This window comes from Hemibagrus wyckioides, linkage group LG29, assembly GCF_019097595.1.
Source record: "Hemibagrus wyckioides isolate EC202008001 linkage group LG29, SWU_Hwy_1.0, whole genome shotgun sequence".
In the NCBI taxonomy this organism is placed as follows: domain Eukaryota; kingdom Metazoa; phylum Chordata; class Actinopteri; order Siluriformes; family Bagridae; genus Hemibagrus; species Hemibagrus wyckioides.
Window position 1 is genome coordinate 9480515 of NC_080738.1, and position 16044 is coordinate 9496558.

General features: G+C 36.6%; 1 protein-coding gene across 3 annotated transcripts in view; it reads right to left on the reverse strand.

The window, feature by feature from the left end:
• Nucleotides 1-595: 595 nt before the first annotated feature.
• adgrb3 (adhesion G protein-coupled receptor B3) overlaps nt 596-16044 on the reverse strand; it is a 151278-nt gene continuing 135829 nt past the window's right edge. For all 3 annotated transcript variants that reach the window (XM_058384835.1, XM_058384833.1, XM_058384832.1), the window contains 12 exons: nt 12843-12993; nt 11697-11766; nt 11494-11560; nt 9848-9933; nt 9376-9474; nt 8250-8421; nt 7924-8019; nt 5898-5937; nt 4906-5558; nt 3379-3414; nt 2672-2776; nt 596-1658 (listed from right to left, as the gene is read on the reverse strand). In XM_058384835.1, the coding sequence (XP_058240818.1) occupies nt 1470-1658; nt 2672-2776; nt 3379-3414; nt 4906-5558; nt 5898-5937; nt 7924-8019; nt 8250-8421; nt 9376-9474; nt 9848-9933; nt 11494-11560; nt 11697-11766; nt 12843-12993 (1764 nt within the window). In that variant the 3' untranslated portion in view covers nt 596-1469. The remainder of the gene's footprint in view (nt 1659-2671; nt 2777-3378; nt 3415-4905; nt 5559-5897; nt 5938-7923; nt 8020-8249; nt 8422-9375; nt 9475-9847; nt 9934-11493; nt 11561-11696; nt 11767-12842; nt 12994-16044) is intronic.

Sequence of the window (16044 nt, forward strand, 5' to 3'; positions counted from 1 at the left end):
GGTTTAGAACAGTATGTGCATCAAGTAAAAACAGTGGGGTTACTAAAGTAATATCATTTGGTCATTAAGCATTTGTTGCTCCAGTATAGTTACAGAGACTTGGGCATCGTGGAATCTATGCCAAGGCTGTTATGATGGTACATGGTGGCCCAACAACTTTTTTCCTTTATTTTTTCTTCTAATACTTTCACTGTTTAGTATGTGATATATTTAATTTGAAAGAATTTTCATCACCGGTGCCTGGATGGCATAGAGTTGCTGGTTCAATTCTGTGATCAAGTTATTGTCTGGTTACAGTGTCTGTGTGGAGTTTCAGATACTCTCCCTTTGTTTGTGTGAATTTGTCTGTATATAGCAGTTTCTTCGCATCTCCAGTGTCGGTAAGTGGACTGAATCGTGTGTACACAATTGCTCAGATGAGTGAGTGAATGTGTGCACTGATTGACCTCCCATTCCAATTTGTTTTGTATTCACTGTGCGATTGACCAAGTAGTGACTGAACATGAATTAATCACTGAACATTCATCATTATATTTTGATCATCAGACCATATCATGAAGTACAGTACAGGACAGAGTTGACACATCCTCTGAAGCATTATGAACATATTATCTCTTTTATTTACATTCCTTTTTCAAATGTTAACATTTTTCTGGTATCTCATCAGGTTGGCATTTTAAATCTTTTCTCATCAAAATAAACTTGACACAAGTAAAACAGATGTAGACAAAAGTTTTATTTACACCATACAACATTTTTCATTTTTAAATATTTTATACAGGGCTGCAGATGAGAGAGCTTGCTGAGTGCCTTCAAGCAGATTCTGCAGTATTAAAGTTGTGAAATATATTATTCATATAAAAGTGAGTATTACCTTTATTGCATTTAAAGCAATGAAGAATGTAGCTTGACAAACATTCATTTTTAAATCAGGAAAAATCCTCTTTGCCTCTCCAAATATTTTTCGTGTCATAAAGTAAAAAGTGTAGTAATGGCCAAACTGACTTGTTATAAACCTTTTAAAAACCTGCATAAGTATGTACATTGTGCTCCTGGACTCAGTCACCACTGAACTAAAAAAAAAAACTGAGCCCAATGAAGCTTTTGGGTTGACGTAGCATAGTGTCACGGTGTGTTTTCTATATTTGAGGTCTCATCTAGAAAGATATACCTTTTGTAGATCCAATTCTCTTCGACGGATATGTTCAAAACACATGATGGTTATATTATACACCTTGCTGCTCCCTCACTAAGTACACTAGTGAGAATAGAAAAAATGATGTTTTTGTCTTTTAAATCACTTTTATATCTCCTTTAGTCCTTTTTAAAATCTTATTGGCACATAATGTCCCTGCTATATTTCTAGGACCCAGATATGTCTTGCCAAGGCTGCCTGAAGTGGTTTCCACTTTTTTCCAGTGCAAAATATGTCCTGCTTCATTCTTTCCTCTGTTCCTCTGATCCTCTGATTACACCTCTGTTTGGAAGTCTCCCTCTTGGACATCCAATGGAAGGTTTACACATTTTTCCCACTCAGCAGGGGTCATCTCCAGAGAGTCCTTGGGGTCTGACTCCAGTACATTCATTGTAGCGTAGTTCTGGTACTCACAGCTTGGGATGTAGCTTTCCCAAGGGTTTTTATTGGGCATTGCCTTCTCCTGTGCAAGAAAGCAGACACTGGCATTTTATTTATTATGTAGTGTATATGTTGGCATTTAAGAATATTACATGAAAAAATTATTTATATGTAATAATATTTTTTTTATACAAAACTAAGGCTCTAATTTAAAGGGAAGCACGGATTCAGGAGAGGCAGGAAACAAATCTGGAGATAAACCTAGTATAATAGTGAATAAAAGTGGAGACATATCAAACAAAACAAACTCAACACCAGTGGTACTGACATTGATGTCTCTGCCACCAAGTCATATAAAACACTTAACGTATAGATAAAACAGGAAGTGAAGAAATACTATGTCAGACAATTTAGCTCGCTGTGACCTTGATTGGTCCTGTTTGGATCAATACTGAAATCTAATCAGCTGCTGGTTACAGCGATAATTCCATTTAAATACTACAAACTTTTAACCACTTCTTCTTGAGATATCACACTAATGATATCTCATCTCATATCTCATCACAACATGTAAATATCCTGGACTAAACACTAAACACCAAAACACAGACATAATGTGCTGGGAGGCTGCTTGCGTGTCTTTAATATGTTTTTGTATACTTTGTGTACGCTTAAATTGTCATTGCCTTTAAATAATCATTGAAAATATTACTTGTATATCTTTTCTAACTACCTAGATGATGACTGAATTGGAGATTTTACTGCTTCAGGCAGGTGGATTGTCTGTAAATTACCACAAATTATAGCAATAAGAAAAGACCCCTAAAATGTCTGAATGTGAGCAAATCAAGTGGTTTTCTGTCATGCATCCACCAAGCAATGATTAGTGATTGGAAAAATAAATAAAAATTTTAAAGGCACATGTCCTAGGAAATGGAATAGTATTGCAGTGATGAATGAATGCATTGACTGTGCATCTAGTAATTCTTTTAGTCACTTACTTACTGATGCTGGATCATGTGAGCGCGAAAGTGGAAGTCTAAATATGGTGCTTGTGGCATGGCCCACCTCCCCCCTCCAATCACTCTTACTTACCATGCTGCCCATATTTGGTATGTCTCGAAATCGGTCCAGGGTTTGAAATTTCTGATTCAGTTCCTGGAACAGCTCCATGTGTCTTTTCCTGGTGTGCATGACTTTCTGCAATGGCAAGGAGTGGTGGGGGGGTTGGAGTTCAATCAAGCTGATAACCATAGTGTTGTATCAGGAAACACACTGCCTCTTGCCACATCGAGAAAAGCATTTTTCACTGAAAGACTCTTTGCTAAAGTATAGCTTTTCAATGCTTTAAAATAGGAGAAACCCTGCAGAATCTTTGGCTAAGTGTATAACAAAGTCATGATAAATGGCGCCATAGATTTCATGAACCAAAAATGTTTGCAGAAGCACATTACTTTTTTTTTTTTTTGCAATTTTGGTACAGGGCAGAAACAGGATGTTCTCTGTAAACTTCAGGGAAAAAAAAATGATTTGATTTTCAGCTTGAGATCTGTGAATGTAAAGGGATAAAATGGGAATGGGAATTGCTACTCTGTGTGGCAGCTGACAGCATTGCTTTCACACTAACTGCAAAGCTCAATAAATCGTATATATTTGTCAGGACCTTGCTGCACCAATAAGCTTAAGTGCTACACAAAGTAGCTGTAAATTAAAGAGTAAAACACAAAAGCAACAAATGGCCCTTTCGTTGATGCAAGAAAAGCCTGAGACATGCACTTCACCAATGAAAAGGTTTGACATACCTCAAAGTCGAGGTCCTGGTACCTTGACTTTCTCCTCTGTGTAAGCAAAGAGGCATTTGTTAGATTGCAAAACAAACACAGCAAATACTAGAATAATGCTATTTTCCATAAATATGGTGTCATTTAAAATTCTTCAGTTAATCCAAGCCTGAGTCATTACAGAAGAGCATGGGCTGGGGTACATTTTCTTCATTCTTCAGTTCTGATCTGGGTTTGGGATAAATGCCTAAATGACCAGTATATGCTAACTGTAATCCTAGAATTAATATAATACAATCATTTGCAATAAGCCAATGATGTCACTGAGACTATAACTGGGTCAATGTATTTTCAAGAAACAGGAACACACACGAAGGATAAAACTCAAAATCATAGAGCTATATTGACTAACTATCTATACCTATTTATCTGAATGACTATTATAGATTAACCACTTATATGAAGCATATCTATATTTATATGAAATATAATGCTTATTAATGCTGAGATTATTAGCAATGAGCTCTACTTCATATAGACCATTCATGTTCAATCGGGTAATACAGCCAAATGTAATAGGTACATTAAGCGTGTGCATACATGAAGTATTTACAACCCTTTAATAATTCAAATCTACCTGGTTTTGCTTGAGCTTAAGAGCAACAGGGTCAAATCTGCCTAAACTGGATCAGATTTCACACCGACATAGAGAAGGACTCACACTTTATCTGTGAAATCTATTGATATGATTTACTATGAAGAATAAAAATATGAATAAAAATGTCCCAGTCTGTCATCATACTTATTAAAGAAAGAGGCTAATTGTATTGTCATAACATTCAAATTCAATTTTGGAAATATTTAAGGATTTCTCTTTAAATGATGTTGACAAGGGTAAATTGTTATCTTGAGTCTGTCATATTCCAGCCTAGACGGCAGTAGCAAAGACGATGTATTTAACACTGACACTTCTGATTGGAGATATTGTGTGCAGGAGTCAGTAAAATAGAAAAAGTGAGAAACTGAAAAGCTAAAAGGGACCAGAGATTAACATATTAATGACTTTAGTCATTTGGGGAAGTTATTTACAGCAATGCTATAAGAACTATTTTAGTTCTCTTAAGAACATTTTTAGGATCTCAAACATTTTGTACCCAGAGACCCTTTTAACTCCATTACAGATAACAGAAATATTTAAGTATTAGGGTCAGTTTTTAAATGTGTAAAATAATAATTAGCTATTTATTAGTACCTTTTATTCCTCAGCATTCAACTCATAGAACACAAAAGGATCCAAGCTGAATTTTATATAGAGCTTTTTTCTATATGTTTTTTTTTATTTTTTATTATTGAATTAAACAAATCAAATAGGGCCAATAAAAACTTTTAATTTTGGATGTGATGTCAAAAACAAAATGAAAAAAATAAAAATAATAATCCAGATTTTGAGAAGCACTTACTAATAATATAATATATATGTACTAATAATACTTAAACCTTTGCTACTAAAAAAGTGTTTAAAAGTCTAGTAGAATGATAAGAACTCACCTCTAAAGAGCTCATGGAGGTAGTTGAGCCAGTCTCACTTCGTGCCATTCCTGCAGACTCTTCCATTTCAGCTAGGAAGTTCTTGACAGCGGTGCGTGGCTCAAATGGCAGGGTCTGCATGTGTTCCAAAGCTCCAGGAAACTGCTGCTCCATGCCTGCGCTCATATGATCCATGCCTGATGGGCCAATGTTAAACTCAGTGCCCACCTTGTAGTGCATCAACCTGTCATTTTGCAGAGTGTCCATTGCAATGTTTCTCTTGCTATCCTCCTTCAGCAGAGTGGGAACGCTGCTTGAGCCAGTGGGCAGTGATGCTGCTGCTGAGGCCCGAGGCATCACGATGTAGTCCGTCTCCATGGGACCTTGCTGCACATGGCTGCTGAGCTCTTGTTCACTCTGCCTCATACCATCATCTGTACACAAATAAACGGTGCGGTGCATGTCACTGGCACTCTCGCCCAGACATGGCTCACTCATGGGCATGTGCAGGCCTGACGGTTGTTGAATGATCACTTTCGATATGATGTTACCCGGCAAAGTGGAGTAGTTTAGGGCCTCTGGGCCTTTTTCTTCCTCTTCGTCATTAAGGGAAATGCGTGACAGTGTTCCGGTGATGGTGGCAGCACGACAGGATCCCATATCTTTATGGAGAGCTGTGGTTGGACAAGTATTAATGATGTTTATGAAATTATGAAATGAATATCGGTTAATACTGAGCTTCCAAGAACTGTGCTGTTTCATTTGTATTCACAGCAGAAGTAAAACATGACAAATGCTAAAACTGCTAAATGCTAAATTGCTCAAAATAACACTAAAATTATTACTATTTATCTTTATTAGCACTTATTAACAAAGATTTAAAAATGATAATTTTTTTGTAGCTTGTTCTCTACAGAAGACAAGTCACGAGCAATTGCCCACTTTTATTGTTATTTATGGAGGTTTCAGCACAGTAACTACAACCCCACTCACAGCAATCATCTATTTCTTACCTGATCGACAGGCTATGTCCACGTCTTTTTCGAAATCAGTCTGTAGAGATAAAAGATTAAATAATAACTAATGTAAATGTTTTATAATTTTCAGTAAACATTAACAGCATGTCAACTACATTTTTGTATTATTTATATTATAAATTAGGCCTGTCCTGGTTTTTCGTTGATTCACTGATTCATGGGGAAGAGATGTTCCCATGTAAATGTAAAAGTAGTCACAGTGAGTAATTCTAAAGGACAGAAGCCCCAGTGAACAATGAAATCATCATGAAGAAAATGATTCACCAAATGACCTGGCTAACACGAACTCACAACACCATTAAATCAAGAGTACAGCATCTCTGAAGTACAGAAGGTTGAAAAGGAGGATAAAAATGTGATAAATCCAGAAGTGTACCTACATATAGGTTAAACAAACAAATGAAGAAACAAACAAATATATAACCAACCTGTTGAGCTCTGGGTAAGAGCTTCTTATAAACCTAAATTAAAATCCCTAATGCAACATAATAAATCCTGAGTACAATGTTAAGGTAAAGACTACAGGATCATTAATAGTGAGTGTTTATAATTAAGTTCTGAACCTGTATTTTTTCTCTTCTGAATATTGTAATGTTCTCTGATTTAGCAAAACACCAGAGACACCACCTAATGTAATGGCAGACAAACTTTACATTTCCATTGCCAGATTTGATATTGGAAACGGGAAAATTGTGTGAAAGACAGGACCTGAGGGAGTCCTGGGACAGGTGTGTAAAGCCTGCACAGATAAGATGACAGGGGTCATCACTAACGTCTTTATCATATATCCTCTCTGTATATCATCTTTATCTATATCCTCTCCACCCTATTCATCTCTGACTGTGTGCCATTTACACCTCCCAACAGCACAATAAAATTTGAGCATAACACAACCGTTATCAGACTGATCGCAAACAATGATGAGTCAGCCTACAGCAAAAAGGTGAAAAACCTGGTGAGATGATGTAAGGAAAACAAACTGGCACTCAACACTAAAAAGTCAAAAGAAATCATCACTGATTAGAAAAAAACATGGAGAACATAGCTTTCACTGGGTTTTCACTGAAGATCTTCTCTTGGTTCATCAACACCTCCTCTATAGTAGGGAAGGCACAGCATTGCTTTACTATTTGAGGAGAGCCGACCTAGACCAGAAGCTGCTGGTAAATTTCTACTGACATGAGTCAGGGGAACAGAACTACCACATCATAGAGAACACACAGAGACAGCACTGCATGAGGAGGGCAGCCAGGATCATTAATCCCCTAACCCACCCCAGAAAGATTCTGTTCATCCTCCTACCCTCCAACAGGCATTATAGACTCATTCACACTTGTAATAACAAGCTTAAAGACAGTTTGTTCTCCAAGGCCCATTTCAAAACTGAACTCAAGTAAGGACACAACCCAACAACAACTACATCCATAACACAATGATTAGACTCAGTGCTGGTAAGTATGAGGAAGTGGTAGCTCAGCGGTTAAGGAATTGGACTGCTGATTGAAAGGTTGTAAGTTTGATTCCCAGGTCTACCAATCTGCCACTGTTGGGCGCTTGAGCAAGGCCCTTAACCCTCAACTGTTGAGTTATATAAAGTTAGATAAATGTAGGTACTCTGGATAAGAGCATCTGCCAAATCCTGTTTACAATACATAGCTCAGGTAAACTGAATGACAATAAATCTTTCAAACCTTTAATCAGATAAAATGACAACATGACCCACACATGGAACATCATATGCCTTGTCCATTTGTTTTTTTTTAGCCTTCAAAATAAAATAAATAGTTGTGTAAGATCTATAAATGATTAAGAGGTTTGATGTCTGTTTTGCAAAGTGTAACAGAAATCTAAAATGTTGATGTGAAATCTATAAATAAAATATAATTATGTATTTGCACTGCTACTGTAAATAAAAAAAATATCAAATATGCAATGCTGTGATCCTGGGCCATATATTTAAGCTGGTGCCATAACCATGGAAATAGGGTTGTAAGATAGTTACCATAATTTGTGCATGGCCATTAGGGAAAGTGCCAGTTGCATCAGCGCTGATAGGGTCTTTACAGTTCCTCAGTCTACATCTAAAGGCATCCTGCACCTAAAAGGTTAAAAGTTATTTGATTAATGATTTTGGAAAGCAATATCCACAACAGACCCTTGAGAGTGTCATAGTAATGTAAAACTGAGAGGATACTAAAAATGAGGAGCTCAGCAGTCTATCAGAGGCTAAGAACGATTATATGAGATATGTATTTGAAAATACAGCAGGAGCAAAAGATAAAAGACACAATAGCTAATGAGAGGCTGGAGGATCTGAGTCTTGCCTACCTCTCTGCGGAGGATACAGTGCACCATGACTATGACAAAGCCTTGAAGTGAGTCAAAGACGGCAAATAGGATCTGGAAAAGGATGGAGCGCTTGTCTGTCATGGCAAGCACAGCTGACATCCAGGTGAGTGCCAGAAGAGGCAAAACTACACAGGAACTCCAAAGAGAGGCCCTGAGAGAGAAAAGCATGTGAAGTTGGAAAGAGGAATGGGGCAGGGACCAATGGCACAAATAGAGAAAGAAAGAAAGAAAGATATTAAGAGATTGTGAAAAAAAGAGGAGATATACACTGGGAACTAAAAAAAAAACACAACCATTACTACATGATTGAGATAATCTTCAACAGAGCACTATTTAAATCCTGAATACGGAGGAAGCTCATGATAAATACAAGTACAGATACAATAAATGGCTAAATGTTTTTGAACACCATCTCACCATTATGTGAACCATATAGTTGAAAGGTCACATATGTGTTCACCACTGATGGTCTTAGTATGTTGAGCATTACAATTTTCCTTCACTAAAATTAAGAGGCCCAAACCTATTTCAGCATGACAATGCACAAAATGAGGTCCATAAAGACATGATTTGCCATGGTTGGTGAGGAAAAAACTTGAGCATGCTTGTGGATAGCCCCCACCTCAACCCCAATGAACACTGTTGGGATGAACTGGAACACCAGCTGCACCTTAGGCCTCCTCACCCAACATCACTTCCCGACCTCACTAATACTTTTGTTGCTGAATGGGAAATTCCCTAGCCACACTCCATATTCTTGTGGATAAACCATTACCAGAAGAGAGGTGATTATTAGGGATACATATATTAGGTATAGATTTTAAATAGTTAAAAACTTTAACTTGTATTTTTTATTACAATGTGTTAATCCTGTAAAGCTTGCTTTGTGAAAATAACCACTGTAAAAAGTGATGTTTATTGAACTGAATTATAATAACAAAGAAGATCTAAGATCTAAATATGGGATGTGATGTTCAACAAGCACAAATCAGTGTGATGGTCAAGTGTCCACATTTTTCCATATAGTGTACATTTATTGCCACTGTATTACACCCCTAATGCAGTATATTTCTACTGATTTTGCGGTCTTGAGCCAGGTACTTACATGGCATTGCTGGCTGTAGTTGCTGATAAAGCAGTTGTGGAGACAACACCACACTTTGCGCACTTTAAAGTTAATCCTGTATGTGGCTCACTCATCTGCCTGTAAGGACATTCAGGTACAATAAGAAAGTGAATATTAGCTTTCTACATGCTCTCTGTTTGTGTTAAAAGTTAAACTAGTAGAATATCATCATTTGTCTTGCAGTTTTTGCTACATGAGGCGTACTATGACTCTCAGTGGGATGGCTATCACTGTTACTGTCATTAAACATTCATTAAACACTTTTTAATGATGAAAGTGTGCATGAGGTGAAATTTAGGATGAAATGCTGTGTATGTATTTTGTCTCTATCTGGCAGATGAAGAAAAAGGAGATCACGTGCATTATGTGTAATGATACCCTTGCAGGAAGGGGTTTAAGTATGTGTCAGTTAATAGTGTGGAGAGCTTTACAGGAACTGGCTTCACATTACCCTGCTCTGTGTTTTAGCTTCTTGTCCAATATGCCATCTCTGGAAACCAGTTTATTGAACACCAGAATACCAATCACCATATTGACCTGGAAACACACAAAATTATACAATAAAGGTCTTTCTTACCCTGTTTCTATTAACAATATAAGTAGTTAACTGATATTATCATGGAAACAGTAATAATTCACCCACTGCCTTAATTAGTAAAGACTATAAAGCTTTCAATATTATTTGCCTTATAAAGAAGACGTATATTAACTTAAAATATATAACAAGCAATGTTGGTCGTTCTACTACCATTTGGATTGATTCAGAGTAGGTTAAAATATTAATTTCCATTTAAGATTTTAGTATCAGGTCAATGTTGTCAATGTTAATCATCTGTATTATAAATATTATTATTGCAGACTGTATTAAATATAGTCTGCTTTTTAACTTTAGAAATCAGTAGATCAGAAACCAGAAGGTTATGAGCACAGGAGATCCCAACTGCCTGATTAAACCTGTTTAATCTCAGATTACACAAGTAAGTGACAGCTAGCTGAATAACACAAGAGACAATGCTATAATGCTATAATATCACCTTGTATTCATCTGCATATAATACATTAAGACTTTCACATTACTTTATTTAATTTATTTTATGTTACAGTATAAAATGCAAATTGCAAACTGATGCATTTATTAATGCAGATTTTCTTCGCTTTATATTAGAGTATACTACTTGTGTGTGTTTTAATTTGCAAATGCATAGGTTGCTTATGCACAAAGAACAAAAACAAACAACTAATCATACAAACAAGCAAACAAACAAAAAAACACAAAGTGTTGGACCATCACAAGCTGGCAGAACAGTTTTAATGTCCCTTGGAAGTCTCTGGAAGTGTACTGGAGAAGACTGGCATACTTCCTAAAGATATTCCCTTAAATGATGTTTTGAATAAACATGAGTGAGAAACCTCGAGAGGAATCAGATTAAAAAGGGAATGCACCCTCTTCTGGGTAACAGGTGACTCATTTACATCAAACTATTTAGTATAATTCCTCCCGTTTATACAGCACTTCTGAGGTACAGAAGAAAATAAAAAGATTAGCAGGAAGAAGAATTAAGGGAAAAGGCTATGACACTAAAATATCTGCCCATCCCACACTGATATCAGTCTGGTCTTACAAACACACTGCCAATAGACCAGTATTAGTGTAACTGTCTACCTGTGTCTGAGCAGGAGTATAGGGCTATAGGAGCTCAGAGAGATAATGTACAGCAAGGTCATATGGTGCTTTGCATGGGAGAATCAGGACAATGTGTGCTGAATATCTGCTATTATTAAGGACTCTAGCAGCTGAATTTTGAATGTGTTTAGGAATTTACCAGGTTTACTTAAAGAAGAGAGCATTAGAAGCATCTAAGCATGGGGTTATAAAATCAAGAACCAGGGTTTCAGCATCTAAACAGAAAAGGGCTGAACTAAGCAATGCTGGGAAGCTGATAAAAAGAGATTTTTTGTAAGTAACCTAATATGGGGTTCAAATTAAACTTAGTTGTCAAAATTATTCCTAGAGGTCTAATATATGTGAAAGGATTAACCATGAAAACATTCATTTACAAGAAGCATAAAGCCCTAGGAATGACAGCGTAAACTTACAAGCACTACTGCAGCAGCAGGTCCAACAAATGCATATAGCAGTCCTCCCTCCAGAGAGAGCCAACAACTGCACAAAAGAATACCAATCATCAGCAAATTCCCATTATAGTTCACATCAGGTATTAAGTTAACATGGCCAAGTGGAGTTCAGATCCCAGCAGAGAGTGTGTTAGGTGTGTTTTGTGTGTGTGTTTGTCTCTTACTATTGTGGTGTCCCATAGCCTTTGGCTTTTGTGAATCCTATTGAGATGGCAACCACCAAGGCAGGCAAACCTTTACAATGTGAGAAACACACATTTAATATGAAATAATTAGTATTCTAGTGCTGGAGTGTTTGTGCAGACTTTGTTTAATTGTCTGCTAAACTTAATCCTTATATGTAATGAATCAACTGCTTTTCAACCTAAAATGTGAAACGGCTTAAACATTTTTTTTTTTTTATCATGCCCACATATTTTCCAGGGTATTTGTAATAGTCATTAAAAGACATAAAGAAATCAATTATTAAAATTTTAAGTTCAAACATTATATTAAGTTAGGAGAGTTTTCTTTTGGCTCACACGGCTGCTTCATTTGATTAATGTAGTGGCACATGCAGATTATTAAAATTACCTGCATGTGGTACATTCATTTTGGCTTATATCCAACTAAATTATCAATGCACCAGAATTATATCAAATTATGCTTGTGCCTGCATAAAATAGAGCTTTAAACGTGAAGTGCTTCTTTATTCGGATGAGTCTTCAAAAAATTGTAAGCCTCTTGTACAGGAAGTAGATTGTGACACTTTATGAAAGTCAGACTTATCATATATTGCTTGAGGCAGACTTCAAAAAGGAGATGCCATAATACAGCACACAGAGGATTCCTGTGGTTCTTTTCTCTTTTCATTTTTACTGTATAGCAACTGTTGTTAGGCAATTGTATGATGGAGTGAAACAAAACCAGGAGAAGGAAATTAATTTGAGCAAAGATGGCCTAATTGGATGGTACATACATTACTCGAAATCAGTGGACAAGGAGTGCTAATACAAACCTTTTAAATTGGTCTTTCCTTTGAAATGACCAATACTGACTACTGAATGGCTAGCATGTATATGTATGTTTATATTTAAGATCATCCAGACTGCATATATTGAGTAACTAAAATTTCAGTCTTTTTTCTATCTCTTGTAAATATTTTTGCAATCCGACTAGAATTACAGAGAGAAAAATAAATGGAATAAATGTAAAAATTGGAATTGATCTCTCTGGACTGATAAAAGCATTGCACCAACACTGTATCATACAGAGCCTATAGCTGCTAGACAGACAGACAGTAGCTGACAGAGGGATCGCTAGATACTCACCCCAACCCAGACAGAGGAAGCGTTTGCGGATGAGTCTGGTCCGCACCTTCCCTGTTACAGCCATGTAGGACTGCCAGGCCTCAGTCAGAACCCAGCAAAATGATGCCAGGAAGAAAAAGTGCAGAAAAGCTGTCGTCATCGTGCAGATGCCCTGTACATATGAGATATGAGAGAGAGAGAGAGAGAGAGAGAGAGAGAGTGAAATTTTACATTACAGTAAGGGCCTAGGAAAATTACACTTATTTTACATAAAGAAACACAAAATGGGGCCTGTTCAGTCATGGATTATAGCACTGTCCTTCCGTGACCCTTGTGTACAAGTTACACACTGAGGAATCATGGTACAATTAGTGCACCTAGCACACTTTAGTTACCAGTTACACTTTCTTGAATCAAAGCCTTGCTCAAAAAGACAAATTCTATAACAACTATGTGTATATTTCTTACTCTTAGCTCATTAGCTTGCAAGTTATTTGACAACACCCTAAGCAACGAGGGGGGATCTATACATCATTCAAAGGTCTTGAGCTGTTTGCTGAATTGCTATTGAACCACTCAATTTGTATGCACAGCAGACCGTCGGTAACCATGTAAATCAGGATCATGCGTTTTAGGGGGTCTAAAGAATCGGAGAAGGCTACTGCATATTTACAAAGTAAAGGTCTAATGCATTTAATGAACAGGTTCAAATCAGTCAAGACTGAGTTCAAATCTGCTTCTCGGTGGATCTCTCCCCTGTCTGCCTATGAGTCCATATGTTAATTAAAATCCAAAATCTATTCCTACGGCTATACAGTACGCTAAACTCAGTGAAACCTCATTCACTCTTGGTGATGACACAGACATGCAGGGGAAAATATGTGAATTTATTTGAATACCAGAAATATAAGCTTTATACCAGCAGTATAGGTGCTGCAGTACAACTCTACTCAGGCATATCTAATAGATAAAAAGTTCATACAATCATATAATCCTGCTACTGTTAAGCCCTTGAGCATTAACCATGATCTTCTCATGTTATCGGTAAATCACTTTAAATAAAAGCATCTGTAAAATGTAAATGTTGCCTTTAGTTCTGAAGGAAACATCAGTAAATAGGAAATTAATTCATTTAAAAATTGAGGCTAAAAGAACACATATAGTAGCTGTGGTTCATTTGACTGAGAATATCTGTGCGGGATGTGATGAGATCAGTTAGCATGAAATGTCCATTGACAAATACATGTTGGCTCTTCCTTTAATTTGTTACCTGTCTGTATTCTTATTCACAAAAACCAACAAATAAACAAAACAGAACAGGCATTTTTAAGTTGCTTCACATCAGCATCTACAAGAATACTAGGCCATGGCTCATAGCACCTTAGACACCCTGGTGTCTCTGCCATATGGCCTTCTGGTAATTACAGATGGCAGAACTGATGCATTGTGGTTAATCTTACACCAAATCTCTAACCAGCTCTGAACAGTAATTTCAGTGGCCATTCCTCCATCTAAGAATAGATACCATGTCCCATTAAGGCACAATCTGTACATTTCTAAGATTCTGGATATAAGACAGCTATGGACATATATAAAAATAACAGCGCATGCTTGGTGTGGAAGATCTTTGGGATGAACTGGAATGCTGCCAGCACCCCAGGCCTTCTTAACCAACATCAATACCTGACCTCACTAATGCTCTGGTGCCTGATTGAGCAAATCCCCAGAGGCGCATTTCAAAATCTAGTGGAGAGCCTTCTCAGATGAGTGGAGGTTATTATAAAAGCATCAGGGGAACAAAATCGCGAATGGAATGTTCAACAATCACATACGATTGTGATTCTGTGATACTGTTTCATTTAAAAAATATTTTAGTCTTAATATAATGTTACACATTCAGCATATTCAAATGCAGATTAAGTTTGCAGCTGCTTTATTAAATAACAATTTAAAATGAAGGACCGTTTATATTGACCTTGCCTGAAACAGATGATAACTCTACATTGTAATAGAATTGAATTTCTCACAACCTATGGTTAGGACTGACTTTACACCCAGACCTACTGCTGAACATGTATAGAAGTAGTGCCACTGAACCCTTTCTAAAATCTGAGTGCATGTTGCTAGAAAATTGCTGGGGATCTTAATCCTACCATATCTGTATCTATGGCAACAGAGGAAGTGCACTGTGTGGTTAAAGTCCAAAGCAGCTGATGCTGAGGATGTGGGGGTGAGAATTGTTGAACCAGTGGCAATAGGTTTTTGAGGCCTGCTTAATAGATATTTCAAATCTCTGATTAATACCAGAGTTATGTGAAATACAAAAGTATTTTTATTACATCAATAGCAATGATGACATTTTGTGTGTAAATGAAAACAGCCTTTTCTTACTAAGTATGTCTTGGTAAAGCTTCTCTATAAAATACATCTTTGATTAAAAAATAAGGGTTCTAATGCAAATTTGATGCTTTGAACATCACTAATCTAAACTACACTAATATGAAAATGTTAATAGCAGGCTCTTGCATCAATAGACAGAAAGGCAGAGTATAGGTTGCCATAGGAACAAGGAACAATCAACAAAATATCCACTATCCTCTTAAGTTGGAACATCAGAATGCCTTACTCTCATACCATGAGTCGTGGTGCTTGCACATGTCTTCAGTCCATAATTTACTTTAAATTTACACTTCATATGCATACACACTATGTTCAAAACCAAACATAACAACATTTGTAACAGTGGGAAGGCCATCACAAACATGCAGTTCCTTATTTCCTAAAACTGTCACCTTATTTACTATTCCTCCATAAGTTACATGCTCAAGAAAGAAATGCTCAATGTATTTAATATTATTGTGTTCTATTTCTTAAGGTTGGTCACAAAATACTAATAAACTTTACTTCAATATCAGATGAATAGGTTTTCAATGACATTATACAATCTGCAGGATGACCTAGCTTATGTTTTAGCTCTAACAGGGTGACCATATAGACCAAGTTTACCAATCGTGATTTACCTACCTATAAATATTGTACAATTTTTTTTTTCCTGCAATTAGAAAAAACAGTAGTCTGTTTTTCCAGTAACATCAGCTAAATTTTAGCCCAAAATGGGACTACCACTGTGCTAGTAATGTTACATTCCCTTCCTGATTGTGCCCCAATGTCAGTGGGTAAGAATGGGAAGAAATATGAAAATAGGAAAAGGTTGCCTTAGACC